This window comes from Haliotis asinina, chromosome 10 (assembly GCF_037392515.1).
Source record: "Haliotis asinina isolate JCU_RB_2024 chromosome 10, JCU_Hal_asi_v2, whole genome shotgun sequence".
Lineage (NCBI taxonomy): Eukaryota > Metazoa > Mollusca > Gastropoda > Lepetellida > Haliotidae > Haliotis > Haliotis asinina.
Genome location: NC_090289.1, coordinates 19415068 through 19441938, shown reverse-complemented (window position 1 = coordinate 19441938; position 26871 = coordinate 19415068). Strand labels below are relative to the sequence as shown.

The following is a 26871-nucleotide window of genomic DNA, read 5'->3' as shown; positions in this document are numbered from 1 at the left end:
GGCTACAGATTGCCAACAACCGAAGGTAGATCACCATACTAGGGACAATGGGGACTTACAGTACCTTTGCTACCTGCATGGACCCTAGTTGGATTTACATCATCCCCTCAGCTGTTAGCAATTTAGTCACATCTAGCCAAAAATTAAAAATACACATATACTACGACTAAAAACAGTGGAAGTCTAAACTTACAGGAAATGTTTTTGGACTTACGTACCCTCTCAGGAGGACAATAATTTTACGGTGCTTCAACCCCCTTTGAGGGTACAGCCACTAACATTTCAAGTTACTAATCTAAACTACCATTAATTAAAATGCAGCTATCTACAGAACATAATAATCAAAATTCAAATAATGATAAATGAGAACTTACGGTGTTAAAAAGATCCTTAACTGTTCTTACATTAAAATATTTATCCCTTGTGATGGAGAATTCAACACAGTCGAGCAAAATATGCTTGACCGTGGTTCTCTCATCACAGGGGATGCACAACGGAGGATCCTCACCTTTCAATAGGTATGAATGAGTATATCGTGTATGGCCAATACGACATCGCCGCATGATTACCTCTTCAAATCTGGACTGACAACCCAAGTAGGAATAACCAGTATACGGTTTTATTTCATGTAATTTATTTATACCTACCTGGGTGTCCCACTTCTTCTGCATCAGATCACGGATGTAAGTTCTAATGTTAGCTTTATAATCACTGTATGGAATAAGAAGTAGTGTCACAGATTTGTTGAGTGCTGCCTTGGCAGCAAGATCGGCCATTGCGTTACCGGGAATGCCTACGTGACTGGGTAACCAACAAAAGACGATGTCGTATTGGCCAGTGGTAAGATTATGATACAATTCAATAATTTCTATTAAAAGTGGATGTTTACAAGAAATATTTTTAACAGCCTGAAGGCAAGAAAGAGAGTCGGAATAGATTATATACTGTTTATGTTTAGGGTGTCTTTGAATATATTTAAGAGCTGTTAGTATGGCGTTAGCTTCTGCTGTAAAAATAGAACTGTTATCCGGTAATCTAGACGATATTGTTCTGGATCCAATGACAGTGGAAGAAGCCACAGCGCCACCGTCCTTGGACCCATCTGTAAATAAGGATTTATAATTGCTGCATTTATGTTTCAGTTGATTATATTCTTGTTTATATTGTAATTCATTCGTTTCTGATTTTTTAAAAGTCGTTAATGTTAGGTCAACTTGTGGCCTAACCAACTGCCAAGGAGGAGAAGAAAGAAGACGGGAAGGAGCTATGTTTTCCAGCTCAATGCTTGCAGCAGAAATAAGTGGTTTTATTCTTAAACCAAGAGGCGGAACAAGAGAAGATTTCTTATTGTATAAATCCTCATACCGAGCATTGAAAACACAGTTATATGCAGGGTTTGACTCATTTGAATATAGTTTTGTTACATACTGTAAAGCTAATTTTATACGTCGCTGCTCAAGAGATGGTTCATCAGCCTCGACATACAGGCTGTATACAGGCGAAGTTCTAAAGTAACCAAGACAAAGTCTTAGACCTTGATGATGAACTGAATCTAATAGTTTTAAGTTGCTTTTGCAGGCTCCACCATAGACGATGGAGCCATAATCAAGTTTAGAACGAACGAGTGATCGATATAGATGGAGAAGGGTAGCTTGATCCCCTGCCCATTTTGAATTTGAAACCACTTTCAACAAGTCAAATGCTTTCAGGCATTTAGTTTTAAGTGATTTAATATGTGGTAAAAAAGTAAAATGTGAATCAAAGATTAGACCCAAAAATTTGACTTGCTTCACAACTTTAATGGGCGTCCCATCTAGAGACAGTTCAGGGTCTTTATGGGGTTTGTATTTACGACAAAAATGTATGCAGTTAGTTTTCGATTTGGAAAATTTAAAGCTGTTTTCAAGACACCATTTATCTATTTTGTTTAAACACAACTGCAATTGCCGTTCAATGGTATGCATATTTTTACAACGACAAGAAATATTAAAATCGTCCACAAATAACGATCCATCAATTGAATCGTTTAAAACTTTAGATAAACTGTTGATCTTAATACTAAACAAAGTGACCGATAAAGTACTGCCTTGTGGAACACCCTGATGCTGATTGTAATGATCAGACAGGGTAGAACCCACACGGACCTGGAATTGTCTGTCATTTAAAAAGTTGGCTATAAACTGAGGCAAACGACCTCGCAAACCAAAGTCATGTAAATCCCTCAAAATACCATGTTTCCAGGTTGTGTCATATGCTTTTTCAAGATCAAAAAAGATAGACACAGCATGTTGTTTATTAATTAGTGCGTTTTAAACAAATGATTCCAGTCGCACAAGTGATCGACAGTACTTCTGTTTTTACGGAAACCACACTGTATATCTGTGATAAGATTATTTGTTTCCAAGTACCAAACAAGTTGATTATATACCATGCGTTCCATGGCCTTGCAAACACAGCTAGTTAGTGAAATAGGTCGATAATTGGACGGATCCGTTTAGCAAGGGTTTCACCTAGTTTATTAGCAATACTGATTTATCAGTAAGCAATTGATCTCCTTGTTTAAGATGATGGACAGTAGATTTAGTACCTTTACCTTTGATTTTCTGGACCATGTTCCATACCTTGGACATGGGTGTCCGAGAATTTATTTGGACACATAATTTTGCCAAGATTGGCGTTTGTTTTGTTTAAAAGTACGCCGTGCTTTAGTATTTAAAATTTTAAATTTATTTAAATTATGCACCATAGGATGGCGACGGAAATAATGTTCTGCCTTTTTCCTTGCCTTCCTAGCTTGTTTGCACTCATTGTTGAACCATGGTTTTCTTATGTGTGGAACTGCAGAGGAATTTGGTATACACTCATCAGTTATGGAATTCAGTTCATCAGAGAAGCATTTAATAGCATCAGGAACGTCAATAAACCGTTCGGGTTTACGTTTTTCAGCACACACTGTTTCATATAAAGCCCAGTTAGCCTTTTTGAAATTCCGTCTTGATGATGGAGGAACATCAGATGGAGTTACACCTTTTAATATGGTAGGAAAATGGTCACTTTCACAGAGGTCATCGTGGACTGACCATTCGAATTCATTTAATAGTTCTGAATTTGTCAATGACAAGTCGAGAGCAGAATAAGTCCCTGTACCAGGGTGTAAATATGTGTTGGAACCATCATTATAAATACATAAGTCATTGTCAGAACAAAAGTCCTCCAACAATTTACCTCTAGTGTTTGTATTTACACTACCCCAGAGTGGGTTGTGCCCATTTAAATCTCCCATTATAATACAGGGCTTCGGGAGCTGATCATATAGAGCTTGAAGATCGGTTTTGGCAAAAGCCGAAGATGGTGAAATATAAAGAGAGCATAGCGTAAACGCTACATGTAAAGTAATTCTCACTGCAACAGCCTGCATATTAGTATTAAGTGAAACAGGGCTTTGAATAACGTTTTGTTTGACTAGAATGGATGATCCGCCAGTGGCCCATCACTCGGAGGTGAAAAACAATGATATGCATTAAAATGACGAAGGTCAAATATATCTGTTTGTTTTAAATATGTCTCTTGGAGACATAACGCTGAAGGTGTGAAATCTTGGACTAATAGCTGTAATTCAGGTACATTTGTCCTCAATCTTCTGCAGTTCCACTGTACAATATTATTGGAATAAACTATCTTTTGGGGGGATTTATTGGGGATCTACCCCGCACTCTTTTGGAGGGCGACAAGCTATGTGCCCTAGAATGGACGTTTTCAGAAACGTCCATATCTTCAAGAGACCCATATTTATTCTACAATTGAATTTTATCTTGTGATCCCTTAGGAGCTCTGCTACTGTGTTGTTTTAAAGCATCAGGCTTTGGGTTTGGTTTACTTTTCACCGTTTGTTGACTATCAGATGTTGATTGAGACTTTGAATGTGACTGAGATGATGATGATTTGTGATCAGAAGACGACTTTGAGGTACTAGGGAGTGGTTTCTCAGTCTGTCATGATATAGCAGGGTACAAAAGCTGTGGAGAATCGCAATTTACCCAAGTCAAGGTAGTTTGGCAGGCTGTGGATGATTTTGTTATTTTAGAGCGTGACTCCAATGTTGTTTTTGCTACTGCAGCATAACTTTCTGGAAGATCAGATCTTTTTTACTATATTTTTGGCCTCAGAAAAAGAGATATTTTGAGTGAATTTGATTTTATTTATTTCCATTTGTTCTTTCCAAACAGGACATTGTTTAGAAAATGAGGAATGGTCGCCTGAGCAGTTGGTGCATTTTTAAAAATCACTGGTACAATCTTCTGTTGTGTGTGTCTTCTCACCACAATGAGCACACACAACGGACAATGTACAAGTATTTACACCATGGCCGTACTTCTGACATTTAAAACATCTGAGCGGGTTCGGAATGTACACGTCAACCTTGATGTTGCAGTAACCAGCCTTCAATGATTTTGGAGCTGTCGGAGATGAAAAGGAGAACAGTATTGGTTGGAAGACTTTCATTGTTTTTACGGACTGAAAAGCGTTTGACGTCGAGCACACCTTGATCTTTCATTTCAGTCATGATGTCAAGTTCTGTCATGTCAGAAAACAATCGATCACGGTCTCTGATGATCCCTTTGCTCGTGTTTAACGTCTTATGAGCAGATACAGTAACTAGAATTCCAACAAACGATTCTATGCTCATCAAATTGACTGACTGCTGACGTTTCCCACACTCAATCTGCAGTGCACCTGAACATAACCGTTTAATGTTCTTAACTTCCCCGGCAATACCTTAAATACCTTTGGCAACGGGTTGAATTTTAGAGGCGTTTTATCAGCAGATTCTATCACAAGAAAGCGTGGCCAAAACTCAGTTGATCTGGACGGTCGAAGGTCATTATCATCAACATCATTTTCAAGAGGACGTTTGGTTTTTTTTGTGGGGATTTCATAAGCCATATTTAGGGTTGAGATTTCATCATCCGAGCTCCCCACCCACCACGGAGTATCACAAGGACAATACTAAAAACAAGCGGATCTCCAGCTTGCAGCACCAAGGATACCCGGATGATATACTCCAGCAGAAAAATTAAAAGATTAATAGTTCCACCAGATTGGCCCATGAGCCAACGCCTTCTGGCATAGGACTCTAGGCAAATTTCAGAACAACATATGTCAAAATCAAAAATGTTTTAGATAATATAGCCAAGTCCAAAGTTATAACAATTCTAAATGATATGTGTGCATTGAAAAATATAACAATACTCCATGCACAGGGCTTGTCATGACCATCCGATTGGTCGAACCGGGCCCATTCAACCACCCATCTAAGCGAAGTCAGGGCCAAAGTGGTGTATTGAGCAAGAGGAACCCCTATTGCCCTCAACCACCAGGATCCCCTCCTCCGCCGACACAGGGCCGCAACCCACGGCAAACGGGTTGGTGGACCAAATATCCCCCCGGGTCCACTAAGGGGGTGTTGGCGAGCTCTTGGTGTTACCCAGCACCCACCACGAGGAGGTGGCTCGCCACGGGTGCCCCAGGTTTAGGGATAGAGACAACTATAGCATCACGCCATGAAGAAGGAAAGTTTCCAGACGTCCAAATATCATCAAAAATGTTTAACTCATTAAGAGTGAGAGCCACTTCACTGCTCAACACCTGGAGCCCCGTGCTGATTGCCTGGCTGGCTGTGGCAAGACTAATTAGGACTATTCACACCTGATATCCCTGGCAGGTTTCGGAGATTACAGGAAACTGTCTCGTCATACGAGCAAGTCCTGATTGTTTAATTGTTTAATTGTTGCGTTGTAAAGGTATATGCTGAAAGAAAGCAGGAGTGAATACATTTCATATATGTAAAGTTTTACGTAATTTTAATGGACTTTCTCTTGTAGACTTTTGGTGGCGTGCGCATGTGTATTTTCTTAACACATGTTTGTATTCTGTGTACGTAAGACATACTTAAACTAACTGTTCCTCTCATATCATTGTGTGAGGTTAAATTGCTCAAAACATCTATGTCAATGGCAGTAAAGAAGAATTTACTCACATGCCTAATAATCTTCTATGAAAGAAGCTTTTTCGCTGATACGTTGCTAGTGTATACTGAATATTTTACGGTAAGTACTAATAAGCTAGTGTGTGACGTACATGGGACAGATTCACAGTTTGTCACTTTGGTTCATCTAGATTTAATGCAGAAAATACACGTTATCACATGAACATACATGTATAATACATAATGTATAATGCTATTCCTTGCACATACATAAGACAAAGGGTCATGGGATGGGCGTCATCAAAGTTCCCGAATAGGACGTTTTGTATCTCAACTGTTCAATATAGTCCCTGATTTGTTATCTATGTGGATACCTGTCACATAGGAAATGACAGGTGATGGGGCGTGGGCTAAATTGCTGGAGAGCATGTTTGGTCACTAGACAGCTTGGATACAGATTGACTATTGGTTAGATTGTTGACAAATCGATATGATAGATTTCAGCTTTATCAACTCTAGCTATCATGAAAAAGTTTGGGTAGCATGAACATACATAATCGTAAGGATGCCTGAAATGTACACGTAGGGCTAACAAGCACTTTAACGAGTTTATTTTTCTTTAAAGCGCTCAAAGTGCTACAATCCGATAATTTTTACCCCGGATTACCCCAATCCAACCATTGAGTAGAGAGAGTATTTATTTGCATATACATTTTCTGCACACTACTTGTACATCAAACATAATGGCTTCCGGAACATTTCAATATAATCTGCACATTGTCACGTATAAATATCATAAATCAAGTACATGTATTATAGAATTAAAAAAAGTTGCACAATACTGATTTATTGTGATGTATACACTTGTAGTTGAATCTCCCCAAATATTTACGAAGATGGGCATATTTATATTTGTTTTGAAAGCAAATGAGGTTCAGCAGATTGACAATGGGTGTGACTCCACAAAACAGGTTGTCCAATGATGTAACAGCGCATTAGTTTGCTTTACACTTGTCACGGGACAAAACTTTACCTGGATATGCATTTGGCCAGAGGCTGTTATTTTGAGGTTGAAAGAGGAATTCATGTATCTCATTTAGTGTTGTCTGATTGAATGATTATACGCATCAATTCCGTAAGTGATATCCTCCTTTTATTGACCATGGATCTGATACACTTGATCATTACACTGGATAAGATAATTACAGAGATCAAATACAAACGTTTCTTGCACAATGCTTATGTAAATTGCATTAAGAAATCACATTTCAGATGTGAACATGAAACAGCTTGAACAAAATGCCCCAGTTACCTTTGTATGGTTTATGTGTACTATATATGTATCTTATGAGTAGATGCAAGAGTTATCACTTCATATTCGATCATGTATTATTGTCAACTTTAAAAATCAATAGTCGCAAATGAGTTACGTCTAAATTAGTAACTTGGCTTATTTCAAATCTACACGAATATGAATACAGTAGTGCTATTTATGTCTACGATTCATTATATGAACTATTACAACGAATGAATGATTTAATTTAGAAGAAGGTTTTGTAACCTTGTCACCGTCAATTCCATCAGTGTGCAAACATAGTATCTTAGTATTCACTGCCAGTGACGAGTAACAAAAACACTTACCTCCTGTAACAACATCTCACAACATCTCTCCCCTTTTTCGCAAACATGTGTTCATTTGCCTGTATAAAACCCCCACATTGCAAGCAATTGTTATCAAACACATTAATAGTTCTTCTGATTAACACAGAAAGTAACCTCTCTTGTAAGAAAAGCTAATCTTTGATCATTACTGCTAAACTGATTGAAATAATAGGCACAGTGAGAATTTAAATGTAAAACGCATATTTGAGTCTCTTGCTGAATGAGAGGTGCTTTATATTACCCTCAATATGCGGCTCTCGCTGTGAGAAGCTAATACGCGTCTACGCGTCTCTTGGCCTTAATGAGTTAAGAGAGTCTGATTCTGGCAAGTGCAGTATCGTGAGCTTCTTCGAGAGCAGTATGAAGCTCGTGAATATAAAATATTTCATTGTAGTCTTCCCCACTATCTGAATTAAAATTAATAGTTTTCGTTTCCTGTCGTTGTTTATCTTTTTGGAACTGAGGTACAGTTTCTCCAAGTGTGTTTGCAATGTCAGATTTACTAGTTAATAATTCGTCTCCAGTTTTCAGATGTTTAATGCTAGTTTAAGAGCCCTTACCTTTTATTTTCTGGATCATATTCCATACCTTTGATATCAGCGTTCGAGAGTTTATTTTTGAGACATAATTGTGCCAAGATTGGCGTTTACTGTGCTTGAAAGTACGCTGTGAGTGAGTGAGTTAATATCTAACGTCACATCGGCAGTATTGCAGCCATATTGTGACGAGAGCATTCTTAAAAATGGAATCTATGCACATGATAAAAACCTGTTGACGAAGGACAGTAAAACAACTAGAATATCACAATGAGAAATATAACTAGCGTGAAAAGTTAAAACTAATATCCCTATTCAGACAATACAATATAAAAACAGGCTATATAGATGACCAACAACTGAAAGTAGATCACCAAACTAGGGGCCATGGGGACTTACAGTACTTCTGCTACCTGCATGGTCCCTAGCTGGATTTACACCATCCTCTCAGCTGCTGGTGACTGTATGCAAGATTAGCCACAAATTAAAATGACAGTTCAAATTTGACTTCAAATGTTTGGGGACTTACGTACCCTCTCAGGAGGACAATAATTTTACAGTGCTTTAACCCCCCTCGAGGATACAGCCACTAACACTCTAAGTTCCTAATTCGAAATTCCAAGCATAAAATATTTATATGTTTACAATTCATTTAGCAATTCTAATTCTTTTAAAAATGCAATAATTAAATGAGAACTAACATTATTAAAAAGATCCTGTGATTCTTTCATCACAAGGGATACAAAACGGAGGATCTTCACCTTTTAATAGATACTTGTGAGTATACCTCGTATGGCCAATGCGACATCGTCGCATAATGACCTCCTCAAATCTGGACTGACAACCCAAGTAAGTATAACCGATATAAGGTTTTATTTCATGTAATTTATATATACCTACCTGGGTGTCCCACTTCTTCTGCATCAGATCACGGATATAAGATCTTATTGTAGCTTTATAATCAGAGTATGGAATAAGAAGTGGTGTCACAGATTTGTTGAGTGCTGCCTCAGCAGCAAGATCGGCCATTGTGTTACGAGAAATGCCTATGTGACTAGGTAACCAACACAGGACGATGTCACACTGGAAAGTAGCAAGATTATTGTACAATTCAATAATTTTTATTAAAAGTGGATGTTTACAAGAAATGTTTTAATAGCCCGAGGGCAAGAAAGAGAGTCGGAATAGATTATATACTGTTTACGTTTCGGGTCTCTTTGAATATATTTAAGAGCTGTTAATATGGCGTTAGCTTCTGCTGTAAAAATAGAACTATTGTCTGGTAATCTAGAAGATAGTGTTCTGGATCCAATGACAGTAGCACAAGCTACTGCGCCACCGTCCTTGGACCCATCTGTAAATAAGGATTTATAATTGCTATATTTATGTTTCAATTGATTATATTCTTGTTTATATTGTAATTCATTCGTTTCTGATTTTTTAAATGTCGTTAATGTTAGGTCAACTTGTGGCCTAACCAATTGCCAATTAGGAGAAGAAAGAAGACGGGAAGGCGATATACTTTCCAGGTCTATACCGGCAGAAGAAATAAATTGTTTAATTCTGTGCCCAAGAGGTGGAACAAGAGAAGACTTTTTGTTATACAAATCCTCATAAAGAGGATTGAAGACACAGTTATATGCAGGGTTAGATTCATTAGAACATAATTTAGTAATGTATTGTAAAGACAATTTTATACGACGTTGAGTGAGAGATGGTTCATCGGCCTCAACGTAGAGACTATCAATAGGTGAAGTTCTGAAAGACCCAAGACAAAGTCTTAAGCGTTGATGACGCAGAATCAAGAAGTTTAAGGTTGCTTTTGCAGGCTCCACCATATACGATGGAGCCATAAGGGTTGCTTGATCCCCTCCCCACTCTGAGTTGGAAACAACTTTCAACAAGTCAAGAGCCTTCAGGCATTTAGTTTTAAGGGACTTAATATGAGGCAGAAATGTTAAATGGGAGTCAAAGATTAGGCCCAAGAACTTGGCCTCCTTTACAACTTTACAACTTTAATGGGAGTGCCATCAAGAGATAGTTCAGGGTCCTTATGTGGTTTATATTTTCTGCAGAAATGTATACAATTACTTTTGGATTTAGAAAATTTAAAGCACGTTTTCAAGACACCATTTATTTATTTTGTTTAAACACAGCTGCAGTTGCCGTTCAATAGTATTCATATTTTTCCCACGACAAGAAATATTAAAATCATCCACAAATAACGATCCATCAATTGAATCGTTTAAAACTTTTGATAAACTATTTATCTTGATGCTAAAAAAGTGTGACAGAAAAAATACTGCCTTGTGGAACACCCTGATCCTGATTGTAATGATCAGACAGGGTAGAACCCACTCGAACTTGAAACTGTCTGTTATTTAAAAAGTTGGCAATAAATTGAGGCAAACGACCTCGCAAGCCGAAGTCATGTAAGTCTTTTAAAATACCATATTTCCAGGTTGTGTCATATGCTTTTTCGAGATAAAAAAGATAGACACAGCATGTTGTTTATTAATTAGTGCATTTTTAACAAATGATTCTAAACGCACTAAGTGATCGACAGTACTTCTGTTTTTACGGAAACCACACTGTATATCAGTTATAAGGTTATTTGTTTCCAAGTACCAAACAAGCCGATTATTTATCATGCGTTCCATGGTCTTGCAAACACAGCTAGTTAACGAAATCGGCCGATAATTGGATGGATCGGTATGATCACGTGCATGTTTAGGTATGGGTACTACTATGGCGTCACGGCATGATGAAGGAAATTTACCCGATGTCCAAATATCCTCAAAAATATTTAGGAGAGTTTCCAGACAGGATTCTGGTAAGTGCTTCAGGAGTTGATAATGTATGTTATCAGCTCCTGTAGCAGTATCGTGAGCTTGATCAAGAGCAGTATGGAGCTCATGAATAGAAAAAGTGTCATTATAATCTTCCCCATTATCTGAGTTGAAATTAATAGTTTTCTTTTCTTCTTGTTTTTTATACTGCTGGAATTTAGGTAAATAATCAGAAGAGGAAGAGTGTTCAGCAAGGGTTTCACCCAGTTTATTAGCAATATCTGATTTATCGGTAAGTACTTGATCACCTTGTTTAAGATGATGGACAGTAGATTTAGTACCCTTACCTTAGTTTTCTGGACCATATTCCATACCTTGGATATAGGTGTCTGAGAATTTATTTTAGATACATAATTTTGCCAAGATTGGCGTTTGTTGTGTTTAAAAGAACGCCGTGCTTTAGCATTTGAAATTTTGAATTTATTTAAATTATGCACCATGGGATGGCGACGGAAATAATGTTCTGCTTTTTTCCTTGCCTTCCTAGCTTGTTTGCAATCATCGTTGAAATATGGTTTTCTTCTGTGTGAAACTGCAGAGGAATTTGGTATACACTCATCAGCTATGGAGTTCAGTTGATCAGAAAAGCATTTAATAGCATCAGGAACGTCAATAAAACGTTCAGGTTTAAGTTTTTCAGCACACAGTGTTTCATATAAAGCCCAGTTAGCCTTTTTAAAATTTCGTCTTGAAGATGGAGGAACATCGGATGGAGTTACAGCTTTTAGTACAGTAGAAAAATGGTCACTTCCACACAGGTCATCGTGGACTGACCATTCAAATTCATTTAGTAGTTCTGAATTTGTCAATGACAAGTCAAGAGCAGAATAGGTCCCTGTCCCAGGGTGTAAATACGTGTTGGAACCATCATTATAAATACATAAATCATTATCAGAACAAAACTCCTCCAACAATTTACCTTTAATGTTTGTAGTTACACTACCCCAGAGTGGGTTGCGCCCATTTAAATCTCCCATTATAATACAGGGCTTCGGGAGCCGATCATATAGAGCTTGAAGATCAGTTTTGGCAAACGCCAAAGACGGTGAAATATAAAGAGAACACAATGTAAACGCTACATGTAAAGTAATTCTCACTGCAACAGCCTGCAAATTAGTAATAAGTGGAACAGGGCTTTGAATAACGTTTTGTTTGACTAGAATGGATGATCCGCCAGTGGCCCTATCACCCGGAGGTGAAAAACAATCATAGGAATTAAAATGACGAAGGTCAAATGTATCTGCTTGTTTTAAATATGTCTCTTGGAGACATAACGCTTAAGGTGTAAAATCTTTGACTAATGGCTGTAATTCATGTAAATTAGTCCCCAATCCTCTGCAGTTCCACTGTAGAATATTATTGGAATAAACTATCTTTTTGGTGGGTTAATAGGAGATCTACCCCTTACCTTTTTCGAGGGCGACAAGCTATGTGCCCTGGGATGGAAGTTTTCTGACACTTCCATGGCCTCAATCGATCCGTATTTATTGAATAATTTTACAGGATTTTCTGAACCCTTCTGAGGTCTGCCACTCTTTTTTGAAAATTCTGTTCTTGAGTCAGTTTTACTTTGAACAATATTCTTCAAGCTTGTTTTTGATCGTGATTTGTGAGTTTCTTGAGACAAAGATTGTTCTCCAGATACAGATGAAGTCTGACTACAGGACTGTGACCCGGCTTTAAATACGACCTGAGTGTTGACAGAAGATGTCAAGGTTTGCGTAGACTGTTCGGGTGCAACAAACTGAACATTGTTTGTTTTAACCCACGTCAAATCTGTCTGGCAAGTAACGAGGTAGTTACTTTTGAGGTATATTCAGGAGTTTTGACAACGGATGCAAATGATTCAGTATGTGCTGCAGATTCCACAAGTTTTTTGGCGTCAGAAAAGCTGACGGTCTGGGTGAATTTAATTTTATTGATTTCCATTTGTTTTTTCCAGACTGGACACTCTTTGGCAAAAGACGAATGATTTCCCGAACAATTTGTACACTTTTTATGGTCACTGTTACAGTCTTCTGTCACATGAGTATTCTCACTACAGTGGGCGCATGTTATGGGCTTGGTACAAGTGTTAACACCGTGCCCATACATTTGACATCTAAAACATCTCAAAGGATTTGGGATGTACACGTCAACTGAAATACTGCAGTAACCTGCTTTAACGGACTTTGGAGGATTTGGCCATGAGAAGGAGAACAGATAAGTATTTGTTTGGACTGTTTCATTGTTTCTGCGGATCGTGAAGCTTTTAACACAAATCACTCCCTGATCTTTCATTTCAGAAGCAATATCCAGCTCAGACATATCAGCAAACAATCCATCTCTGTCTCTGATTATGCCTTTACTGGTATTCAGAGTCCTGTGGGCAGTGATAGAGACGGGAATTCCAACAAATACTTCTGTTGACATGAGGTTCTTTGCTTGCTGTTTTCTGCTGCATTCAACCAACAGAGAGCCTGCACGCAAGCGTCTAACGTTTTTAACCTCACCTGCAATGCCATGTATACCCTTGGAAATGGCAAAAGGGTTAAGTTTCAGTGGCGTCTTGTCTACAGTTTCTAAAACTAAAAATCGTGGCCAATAGTCGATTGAGTTGGAAGGTCGTTGGTCGTCATCATCGTTGTCAAGTTGACGTTTATTGCGTTTTGGGGGGGTTTGGTATTCCATAGGTAGTATATATGTTTCATCATCCGAACTCCCCACCCACCACGGAGTATCACAAGGACAATACTAAAAACAAGCGGATCTCCAGCTTGCAGCACCAAGGATACCCGGATGATATACTCCAGCAGAAAAATTAAAAGATTAATTCTTCCACCAGATTGGCCCATGAGCCACCGCTTTCTGGGCATAAGACTCTAGGCAGAATTCATGTAAACAAAATTCAAGTCAAATAATATTCTGAACAAAGGGTACCAAGACTAAAGTTGAAACAATTCTAAATCAAATTTTGTGCAATTACATATTATCTATGCACAGGGCTTGGCATGACCAGCCGATTGGTTGAACCGGGCCCATTCAACCACCCGTCTAGGTGAAGTCAGGGCCAAACGGGTGTATTGGGCATTAGGAACACTGGTCCTGCTCCCATGCCCTCAACCACCAGGATCCCCTCCTCCCCACCAAATATCCCCCCGGGTCCACTACGGGGGTGTTGGCGAGCTCTTGGCATTTACCAGCACCCACCACGAGGAGGTGGCTCGCCACGGGTGCCAAGTACGCTGTGCCTTAGCGTTTATAATCTTAAAATTATTCAACTTATGGACCATGGGATAGCGACGGAAATAATGTTCCGCTTTCTTCCGTGCCTTCCTAACTTGTTTGCACCCATCGATGAACCGTGGTTTTCGTATGTGTGGAACTGCAGAGGATTTAGGGATACGCTTGTCAGCTACATTTTTGAGTTCATAAGAGAAATTCCCTATGGCATCAGGAGCATCTGTAAAACGTTCAGGTGTAAGTCTTTCACAACACAAAGTTCAATATAAGTTCCAGTCAGCTTTTTTAAAGTTCCATCTCGAAGATGGAAATTCAAATTCACCCAATAGTTCAGGGTCCGTAACTGATCAAGATCAAGAGCCAAATATGTTCCCGTGCCAGGATGTAAAAATGTGTTGTAAAGTTTGTTGTAAAGTTTAATCTTATTTTCTGCCACTTTGTTTTTGAGAAGAATCCGGCTTATGTTTACCTTTGCCTTTAGTAATTTGCTGCACGTTACACAACAATTGAGACCTTATGGTAGGTTGAGATGACTCATTATGATCACGATCTGGCTCTGGTTGACTTTGAGACGTGCAAGGAAGTGGCTCAGCATTTTGGGTAGATATTGCAGGTGTTCACTGACGTCAAATCTGTTTGACAGCCTGACGTTGATCTGTTTGCTGTATTCGTTGCCTCAGATCATGTCTTAGTTTTTGAAGCATATGTTTATGTAAATTCAGATCTCTGGACAAGCTATTTTGCTTCAGAAAAACTAATATTTTGCATGAATGTCAGTTTGTTTATCTCCATCTGCTGCTTCCATATTGGACACTCTTTCAAAAAAGAGGAATGGTCTCCTGAACAGTCAGTACATTTCTTATAACTACTGTCACAATCTTCTGTTGTGTGTGTCTTCTCACCACAGTGAGCACACACGACAGACAACGTGCAAGTATTTACACCATGCCCATACTTTTGGCACTTGAAACATCTCAGTGGATTCAGAATATACGTTTCCACTTTGATATGACAGTAACCAGCCTTTATTGATTTAGGAGCAGTAGGAGTAGAGAAAGAAAACAAATAGGTGTTTGTTTGTTGCATCTCATTGTGTTTCCAGGTAGTGAAACGTTTTACATATAACACACCTTTTTCCTTCATGTCTGAGGCAATATCAATTTCTAACATATCAGCGAAAAGGCGGTCTCGGCCTCTCACTATGCCTTTGCTGGTGTTAAATGTTCAGTGGGCAGAGACTGAAATGGGAATGCCGACAAAAGATGACAGGAGGTTATTTGCCTGTTGTCCCTTACTACATTTAATAAGAAGAGAACCTGTATGCAAACGTCTAACGTTTTTAACATCTCCTGCTATGCCTTGTATGCCTTTTGAAACAGCAAAAGGGTTCAGCTTCAAAGGAGTCTTGTCAACAGTCTCAAGTACTATAAAACGTGGCCAATAGTCAATAGATGGGGACAGTCTTTGTTCATTAACATCAGGATCCGTGTCAAGAGGACGTTTTTTCTTGGTAATTGGGGTTTTGTAAGCCATGGTTAGTGTTTTAAGGTTCATCATCCGAGCTCCCCACCCACCATGGAGTATCACAAGGACAATGCTAAAAACAAGTGGGTTTCCAACTTGCAGCACCAAGGATACTCAGATGATATACTCCAGCAGAAGAGTTATAAATAGCTAATCCACCAGATTGGCCCATGAACCACCGCCTTCTGGGCATAAAGCCCTAGGCAAAGAGCAAAACATCATTTTGCAAATCACTGACATTTGATATGAACAAATGTGCCAAGTCCAAAAGTGTTAATTTGTGCAATGACATACAAGTCCATACACAGGGCTTGGCGTGACCAGCCGATTGATAGAATCCAGCCGATTCTACCACCCATCTAGGTGAAGTAAGGGCCAAAGTGGTGTGTTGAGCCACATGAACATGGTTCAGGCTCCTGCTGCCCTCAACCACCAGACTCCCATCCTCCACTGACACGGGATGCAACCCACAGCAAACAGGTTGCCCAATTCGGTCGCTCCTTGCGACCAACAGTGGGGTGCTATGGACCTAGTTGACCTGGGTCCACACGGGGGTTTGAACAGTTCTTAGCATTACCCAGCACCCACCACGAGTTCACGGATGCCTAGGTGAACTAGAGAAATACAACCAAAGGAAGAAAGATATTCGATTGAAGGTTCTTAAAACATCTTCTATAAGTGTGGATGAGAAAAATATATATAAAACAAGGGATACAACAAGCCCAACAGGCATTTGTTACGAAAACCAACACCTATGTCTCTCTCTGTCACACCTATGTATAATAATGGACTTGTGGTGGACTGAAAATATATCTTTGACTGATGTCAAGCCTCTGTTTGTTAACAAACTCAAAGAATTATGGCAAGGCCTCTATCAATTTACTATTGTTTTTAATGAAGATGTATTGAAAGAGTATTTTCTGACTGAATTCATTGTTGATAGTTTACGTATGTGTATATTCGGCTACCTAAATGACATAACACAAAAATACGACACTGAGCCCATAATCGATATGGTTACTCTGAATATAGCACGTGATTCCTGAGTAAATACAATTGAATATTCTGTTAGAAATTGATATACATATATGCTTGTGCAATGTCTACTGTCCGGCGCTCACTTTATCGATTGTGTGAGGCCGTCTGCACTGTGTAACCTACTCTCTCATCCAGCGCGGACTTTGTCGATTGTTTGAGGCTGCTGGTTCACATTTAAACATTTAAACTGAAATCAATATCTTAGATTGAGATTGGGGGATCCCTGTTGGGGGTTTCACCCACACCCCTGTTTAAGCGTAGTGGGGGGGTATCCACCCACTATATGTGAATGGTTTTGCAGACGAAAACTAGTTGTATAATTAGTCTCAGATGTGCTGTACCTTTGGTTTCAATGCAAATTTGCAGGGATCTGAAATGTGGTCCAAAACCGCTATTGCTTATACTACTCAGGTGTCTTAAATGCAAGAAATATGGAGACAGTGTAAATACCTGCACATTGGCTGTTGTGTGTGCTCACTGCGGTCAGAAGATTGTACTAGTGATTTTAAAAAATGCACCAACTGCTCAAGCGACCATTCTTCTTCTTCGAAACAGTGTCCAATTTGGAAAGAGCAAATGGCGATTAACAGAATAAAGTTTACCCAAAGTAGCTCTTTATCTGATGCAAATAAACTGGTGAAGAGATGTGACCTTCAAGAAAGTTATGCTACAGTAGCAAAATCATCATCCGAATCCACCTCTAAAATAACAAAATCATCCACAGGATGCCAAACTACCTTGACTTGGGTCAGTTCCGAGTCTCAACAGCTTTTATACCCTGCTATATCATTCCAGACTGAGGGATCATTTACTAGTACATCAAAGTCTTCTTCTTATCATAAATCATCTGCACAGTCACACTCCGAGTCTCATTCAACAGCTGATAGACAACAAATTGTTAAAACTTAACCCAAACCTAACTCTGATGCTTCAAAACAGCAATGTGGCAGAGCCCCAAAAGGGTAAAAAAACAGAATTCAGTTGTTCAACAAATATGGATATCTTGAAGACATGGACGTATCTGAGAACGTCAATTCTAGGACACATAGCTCGTCGCTTACCAAAAAGGTGCGGGGTAGATCCGCAATAAATCCTCCCAAAAGTTTATTCCAATAATATTGTACAGTGGAACTGCAGAGGTATGAAGACTAATTTAAATGATTTACAGCTACTAGTCCAAGATTTTACACCTTCATCGATCTGTCTGCAGGAGACTTACATAAAACAGACAGATACTTTTGACCTTCATCATTACAAAGCACATCACTGCTTCTCACCTCCAGGTGATAAGGTCAAGGGAGGATCTTCCATTGTAGTAAAAGTGAACATTATTCATAGCCCTGTTTCACTTACTACTAATCTGCATGCCGTTGCAGTACAACTAACTTTGCACGTTGCATTTACACTATGCTCTCTCTACATCTCTCTTTGACATCTCACAAAACCGATCTTCAAGCTCTGTATGACCAACTCCCGAAGCTCTGTATTATAATGGGAGATCTGAATGGGCACAACCCACTCTGGGGAAGTGTAACTACAAATGCTAAAGGTAAATTACTGGAGGACTTTTGTTCTGATAATGACTTATGAATTTACAATGATGGTTCCAACACATATTTAGACCCTTATTCTGCTCTCGACTTTTCACTCACAAATTCAGAACTACTTAATGAATTTGAATGGTCAGTCCACGATGACCTCTGTGGAAGAGACCATTTTTCTACTATACTAAAACCTGTAACTCCATCTGATGTTCCTCCATCATCAAGGCGGAATTTCAAAAAGGCTAACTGGGCTTTATATGGAACACTGTGTGCTGAAAAACTTAAACCTGAACGTTTTATTGACGTGCCCGATGCTATTAAATGCTTCTCTGATGAATTGAACTCCATAGCTGATTAGTGTATACCAAAATCCTATGCAATTCCACATATTCAAAAACCATGGTTCAGTGATGAATGCAAACAAGCTAGGAAGGAACAGAAAAGGCAGAACATTATTTCCGTCGCTGATAACATACATTATCAACTCCTGAAGCACTTACCAGAATCCTGTCTTCAAACTCTGTTGATTATTTTTGATGATATTTGGACTTTGCTTGATACATGGAAACAAATAACCGATATGCAGTTTGGTTTGCATAAAAATAGCTGTACTGTCGATCACTTTGTGATTTTGGAATCATTTGTTAAAAACGCTCTAATCAATAAACAACACGCTGTGACTATCTTTCTTTTAACTTGAGAAGGCATGTGATACAACTTGGTAATATGGAATTTTAAGAGATTTACATGACTTTGGTTTGCAAGGTCGTTTGTCACAATTCATAGCCAACTTTTTAAATGACAGACTATTTCAAGTCCGAGTGGGTTCTACCCTTTCTGATCATTACAATCAGGATCAGAGCGTTCCTCAAGGCAGTATTTTGTCTGTCACCCTTTTTAGCATAAAGATAAATAGTTTATTGAAAGTTTAAACAATTCATTTGATGTATCTTTATTTGTGGGTGATTTTAATATTTCTTGTCGTGGGAAAAATATACATACTATTAACTCATTAAGCCCGAGAGCCGCTTCATTGCTCAACACCTGGAACCCCCCGGGCTGATTGCCTGGCCGGCTGTGGCGAGACTAATTAGGGCTAATCACGCCTGATATCCCTGGCAGGTTTTGGAGATTACAGGAAACTGTCTCGTCATACGAGCAAGTCCTGATTGTTTAATTGCGTTGTAAAGGTATATGTTGAAAGAAAGCAGGAGTGAATACGTCAATTATGTAACGTTTTATGTAATTTTATTTCATTTTCTCTTGTAGACTTTTGGTGGCGTGTGTATTTTCTTAACACATGTTTGTATTCTGTGTATGTAAGACATACTTAAACAAATTGTCCCTCTCATATCATTGTGTGAGGTTAAATTGTTCAAAATATCTATGTCAGTGGCAGTAAAGAAGAATTTACGCACATGCCTAATAATCTTCTATGAAAGAAGCGTTTTCGCTGATACGTTGCTAGTACATACTGAATATTTTACGGTAAGTAATAATAAGCTAATGTGTAACTTACATGGAACAGATTCACAGTTTGTCACTTTAGTTCATTTAGATTTAACACAGACAATATACCTTATCACAGGAAAATACATGTATGCATATTGTATAATGATATTCCTTGCACATACATGAGATAAAGGGTCATGGTAGGGGCGTCATCAAAGTTCCCGAACAGGACGTTTTGTATCTCAACTGTTCAATATAGTGGCCGATTTCGTATCTGTGAACAATCGTATCATGAGATACCTGTCACAGAGGAAATGACAGGTGATGGGGCGTGGGCTAAATTTCTGAAGAGCATGTTCGGTCACTAGACAGCTTGGATACAGATTGACTATTGGTTTAATCGTTAACCAATCGATATGCTGGATTTCAGCTTTATCAACTCTATCATGAAAATGTTTGTCTATCGTGAACATACATAATCGTAAGGATGCCTGAAATGTACATGTAGGACTAAGAAGCACTTTAAGTTTATTTTTCTTTAAAGCGCTCAAATCGCTACAATCAGATTATTTTTACCCCGGGCAACCCAATCCAAACATTGAGTAGAGAGAGTATTTATTTGCATATACATTTTGCGCATTTTGTACATCAAACATAATGGCTTGCTGAACGTTTCAATATAATCTGCACATTGTTACGAATAAATATCACAATTCAAGTACATGTATTATAGAATTAAAATAAGTAACACGATACTGATTTATTGTGATGTATACACTTGCACTTGAATCTCCCCAAATATTTATGAAGATGGGCATACTTATATCTGTTTTGAAAGTAAACGAATTTCAGAAGATTGACAATGGACTCCACAAAATGAATGAGGAATGAATGATTTAATTTAGAAGAAGGTTTTGTAACCTTGTCACCGTTAATTCAATCAATGTGCAAACAGAGTATCTTAGTATTCACTCTCAATGACGAGTAACAAACAATTACCTCCTGTAACAACATCTCACAACCCCCTTTCTTGGAGACGTGTTCATTTGCCTGTATAAGCCCCCGACATTGCAAGCAATTGTTATCAAAACACATTAATAGTTCTTCTGATTAACGCAGAAAGTAACCCCTTTCGTAAGAAAAGTTAATCTTTGATCATTACTCCTAAATTGAATGAAATAATAGGTACAATACGTATTTAAAATTTAAAACCCCCAATATGCGGCTGTCGCTGAATGGGAGGTGCTTTTTATCACCCCCAATACGCGGCTCTCGCTGAATAAGAGGTGCTTTTTATAACCCCAATACGCGACTCTCGCTGTGAGAAGTTAATTAATTTGACTTGCATATGCGTCTCACGGCCTTAATGAGTTAAACGGCAACTGCAGTTATGTTTAAACAAAATAGAAAAATAGTGTCTTAAAACCGGCTTTAAAATTTGTAAATCAAAAACCAATTGCATACATTTTTGCCGTAAATATATACCACACATAAGGACCCAGAACTGTTTTAAATGGCACTCGCATCAAAGTTGTAAAGGAGGCCACGTTCTTAGGTTCTGTTTGTAGGAAACATATTTAAGACAGGCAGAAACGTTCAAAGTAAATTTATAACTACCACTTAAACAATATGTTTGAGCTTTTATATACATAACTATGTTTGCTTAAAACAGAATGGTGTAAATCAAGCTAGGGTCCATGCAGGTAGCAAAAGTACTGTAAATCCCCTTGATGATCTACCTTCGGTTGCTGGAGATCTATAAGGAGGTTCTATAATGTGCATAGAAATGCCATCTCATGGTTGTTTGCGAGTTTTAAATCAGTGGTGCTTCAGGTATTTCACTTTGATTATAGGTGTACATATCGATGAAATAGATTTTTTGATATATAGCTTTCATACTTACGATATAGTTGAACTATTGCCGGTGTGCCTTAAAACACTCATTCAGTCACTCACAAAAAATGACTTTTGAGGAATCAGATTGTACCTTACATCTCTATCAACAAAGATTTTGTTGCAAGATATAAATATCATGAATCTGATCATGAATGTTGCAGACAAACTGTAAAGAAATGCTAGAATGAACTTTAATCATAAATATTTAAATATATATCACAAACATACCTTCCGATGTGCAATACACGCGAATTTGCTAAAACGGTTTTTAGTATTATTCTATATGAATATTATTGTGAAAGTGTTACCATAGTGCATACAATAATCACGCAAATGTCATGAATTTCAGTGGATTTTGAGCACAGGAATAAGAAATAAATTAGTATTTATCTTTGGTGGGATGAATATTTCCCGTTTCAGATTTATTGGAACAGTGGTTTCCATAATGATGATGCTTTCATAGCCCGATGAATGGATTTAGGACGCAGGTAAATACACATGGGAAATATTGATAAAAATTAAAATCTATCACAGACACTGAGAAATTGTGTTGTGTGAAACGTAGACTTTAAGACCAAGAGAGTATGGCAATAACGCATATGACTTCCAATGAGTGAGAAACACTGAAATAGTTTAACCTGAAGATCATCATGTTTTGACCAATCGTGAGTCCAATGGGGCAGTACATTTTAATGGGTATATATGACCAACTGATACGACTTACCTTTGCAAAACGACTTTTGGGGATTCGGGGCATCATACGAGCCATACACCCAGTGACCATCCTCTCCATTTGCGTCTTTCTTGCAAGTGATGTATTTCTCTCCTACCACTTCTATGGCAAGTTCACATTCCAGTTTGCATGAAGCACCCTCACGGAAGTTCAGACACCCCGGCGTATCCATGTACTTATCATCAAAGCGAGGTGGATCGCATGTCACAGCTAGAGATGAAAGGTTTATCAAATAACATTATTGTCAATTACATGCACCCAGGGGTGTGACTTGTTTCATAGGTAGAACAGAGTAATAAACTTGTGTTTTAAGTTGCTTTTAGAGGGATGATAGAAAAAAAAAGTCAAAACATGGCTCAAATGTGATCTCAAGCGGACAGATGAAATATGTTTTTATTTGTAAATATGTTTTATTCATGAAATATGAACGTAACATGAATGTGGACTGGCACAAGCCAAAGGCGTATGTGCGTGCTGCCCCACTAAAGATAACAAAATACAATGCAGAATTAATACAGTACAGAAGGAGTGAAATATTTCAGGAGCAATTATTTCCGCAAAGGCATGAGATTCATAATGACAGGGTAAAGTCTACCCAAATTACGTTAAAAAATTTGAATCAGTTTGAAAGTAGTTTGTATTTATGAACAGAATCAGGAATAAGCTGATTAATTCTGTTGCTTGAAGTTAGATTACCCCGAAGAACTTAATTTAAATATGTCTATCAAAACAATGAGCGTTCAAGTCACTACAACCCAACTTGTGGCGAGCATGGATTATCTGACAAAATCTAGATCCAACAACTTTATGAAAGGGAGATTTTCCTTGTTTTGAACCAATTTATTGATTGTGGCTATATTATTTCGGGTGGTAAATTGTTCCATAAATGTATAGTGTTTGGTAAAAAGGACCATGCATACTACTCTGTATAGTTGTGTAAATACTATCATTGTTTCAGATGAAGTATCATATGAACCCCCAGGGTTTCCACTTCTAAAGGGAAACGTATTCTTTCTATAAGGTAGTATAGGATATGATGGTTCTCGCTCACCCGACCCCCATATCTAACCAAATGTTACTTTCCCTCGACCTCTTAATTTCAGGGTTTGGGCAGTACAGTAGGGTTAGCGACTATTTCGCATTATGAGAACCCCATGTTTACCAGAAAAATTAAAAAGAAATATTACAAAATTATTAAAATGATCTGTTTGTAGCCACTGTCCCCCAAGGGAGCATTTGCTCAGAATTAGGCTGTTTATTACTGCTGACAGCATTGTGATGGAAAATATAGCTCCTTTCCGTTTTCTTTCAACTCCTTGGCAAATGGTTAGAAGACAGGTCGATCTAACATTAGCTACATTTAAAAATCAGAAACTAATGACTTAGAATATAAACAAGAATATCACCAAAAATGTACTACAATCTGTACTTTACTAAGAAAGTGAAATCCCAAATATGACATATGTTGAATATCACCAAAAAGTAAATATAACAATTATAATTCCTTATTTACAATTTCTGCTAGATTACCTGATAGCAGTTCTATTTTTACAGCTGGATCAAATGCTATATTAATAGCTCTTAAATATATTCAAAAACACCCTAAACATAAACAACATATCATCTTTTCTGACTCTCACTTTTGTCTTGAGGCTATTAAAAAGTTAATCATATAAACATCCACTATTAATAGCAAGTATTGAATTATATAATGATCTGGTTACTGGCCAGTTCAACATCGTCTTTTGTTGGTTACCCAGTCACGTACACAGTTTCTGGGAACACTATGGCCGATTTTGCTGAAAGGCAGCACTCAACAACACTTCTTATTCCCTACACTGACTATAAAGCTAGCATTAGAACTTACATCCGTGATCTGATGCAGAAGAAGTGGGACACCCAAGTTGGTATCAATAAATTACATGAAATAAAACCCTATATCGGTTATACCTACTTGGGCTGTCAGTCCAGATTTGAAGAAGTCACCATGTGATGATGTCATATTGGCCATACAAGATATACCTATAACTACCTTTGAAAGGTGAGGATCCTCTGTTCTGCATCCCTTGTGATGAAAGAATATTCCATCACAAGGGATACATATTTCAAATTCCGAACTATGAAGGATCTTTACAATAATATAAATTCTCACTTAATCATTGCATTTTTAAAAGAATTAGATTTGCTAACGGATTTGTAAATAGATAAATTTTTTATTATTGGAAGTTTAAATTCGTAACTGTGCATTTTAGTGGCTGTCTAAGTAAACTTATCCTCAGTACGTTTCGTTACACTCCACTACTGAGTCTAACAAAACCTTATGGGAGGTCGCGTCAGGTAACCTTTGAGATCGACCGATCAGAACACAGCTTACCAAATCGCGAAAGTCGCACTTAACTTTTGAAGTTGTTATCGCGAAAAGTAAGAGGCGACCAAATTGGGCAACCTGTTTGCCGTGTCGGTGGATCCTGGCCCTTACTTTACTACACGGGTGGTAGAATGGGCCCGATTCTATCAATCTGATCATGCTGTGTCATGGTCATTCCGAGTCCTGAGCATTAAATTTCATTGCTCTATCATATTTTGGCTTCGTTATATTTGAGTCCAATGTTGAATCGTTTTACTTTGTGTATCATATAATATATGAATATTTAATTTTGTGAAAATTTGCCTGATGCCAGAAGGCGATGGCTCATGGCCGAAAACTGGTAGGCCTTACTGCTGGTGTACATCATTTCTTTATCCCTGGTATCTGTCTGTTGGACATCCACCGGCAATAGGATATCACCTATATTGCCACTCGGTGGTGGGTGGGGAGTATGGAAGATGAAACTTAATCATACAACCATGGCTTTTCCAACCCCTGTCAGAATTCAAAACGTACACTGGAAGTTGATTCAGAGCATGATGATGTGATTCCTTGAACAAAATTGGTGGAGTATTGGCCCCGATTCTTGGTGATGGAAACGCCCGATAAACACCAATCAAATTGAACCCTTTTGCGGTTGCAAAGGGAATTTGTGGAATCACAGGTGATGTAAACACGTCTGTGGACTGGATCTATTCTCATTGCATGTGCCAGGCGATAGCAAGCCACAAACTTAATGTCAGTCGAGGAACTTGTTGGTATATCTGTCAGTTTCTCCTCACAGATCCTTGAACACCAGCAAAAGCATCATAAGAGATCGTGGCCGTGGATGACCTGTCAGAGCTGGATATAGTTTCAGAAATGCATGATCAAGGGGTTATGTTTGCGAAACGATTTACCAGGCGACAAGGCACTGAAACGTTCAAAACAAACACTTATTTATTTTCATCATCAGTTATTATGTTGTAGACTTGTTCACAAATGTACCACGAGAAGATGTCCTCGGTGCCTTGCGACAGAGACTCAACAACCCTGATGAACCCCTAGACACCAGCCTCACTATTGACTCCATAATCAACCTAACCTCAGCTGGCATTGAATGAACCTACTTCACCTGGGGTGAAGAAAATCTATGAACAAATACATGGACTGCCCATGGGTTCGCCACCTATTCTCAGTGAAATATTGTGGACGATGTGTTGACATCGTATGGTTGACAACACGTCTGTTATCCTCCACCCTGACCAAGATCCAGACCAGCTACTACAACACCTGAACAGCCAACACCAGCACATTAAATTTTCTGTGGAACCTGAAACCAATAACGCGCTGCCATTCCTTGATGTCCTTGTGACTCGCCTCCCTACCAACACACTCCAGACCACCGTTTACACACCAACCAATATGTGAACTACCACTCCAACCATCCACCGCAGGTAAAGACTGGCATATTATCCACTCTCACCAGGAGAGCCAAGAACAACTGCTCTACCAATCTCCAAGAAGAATTATACCATCTCTAGCATGCGTTCACTGGCCTCAATGACTATCCACCCGAACTGGTCAACAGGACCATTGCCTCCACCCTATCAGCAACATCTACGCCACCAAGAACAAGAACAGAGCCAGTACCGATAAAAAATCTCCATTCCCTACATTGGCAAGACTTCACACCAGATGAGCAGACTCTGAAGCAACAAGTCAGCATAGAAACCACATTCTCCACTCCACAAACTCTAACTAACTACTCCACAAGCAGAAAATCTAATCCCAAGGGTGTTGTCTACAAAATTGACTGTAACTGTGGACAATCGCATATTGGCGAAACATCCAGGCCAATCAGCACCAGAGTGAAAGAGCACCAGGCATCAACAAATAAATCCAACAACAAATCAGCTATATCAGAACATATTCAGTCCAACCCCAATCACCAAATCAGCTGGACGGAATACACACTACTGTCCACCAACCACCCCGACTTCATCAAACGGAAATTAACAGAGGTCAACCACATCAAACGACACCGACCCTGGATCAAGGTTACTTCACCCTGTGAGCATA

The 26871-nt window shown here is 38.6% G+C and overlaps 1 protein-coding gene across 1 annotated transcript in view; it reads right to left on the bottom strand.

Annotated features, from left to right (window-relative positions):
* LOC137298235 (uncharacterized) overlaps window positions 1–26871 on the bottom strand; it is a 692490-nt gene that overhangs the window by 473377 nt on the left and 192242 nt on the right. The window contains exon 9 of the mRNA XM_067830406.1: window positions 22434–22652. Coding sequence (XP_067686507.1) covers window positions 22434–22652 — 219 coding nt within the window. The remainder of the gene's footprint in view (window positions 1–22433; window positions 22653–26871) is intronic.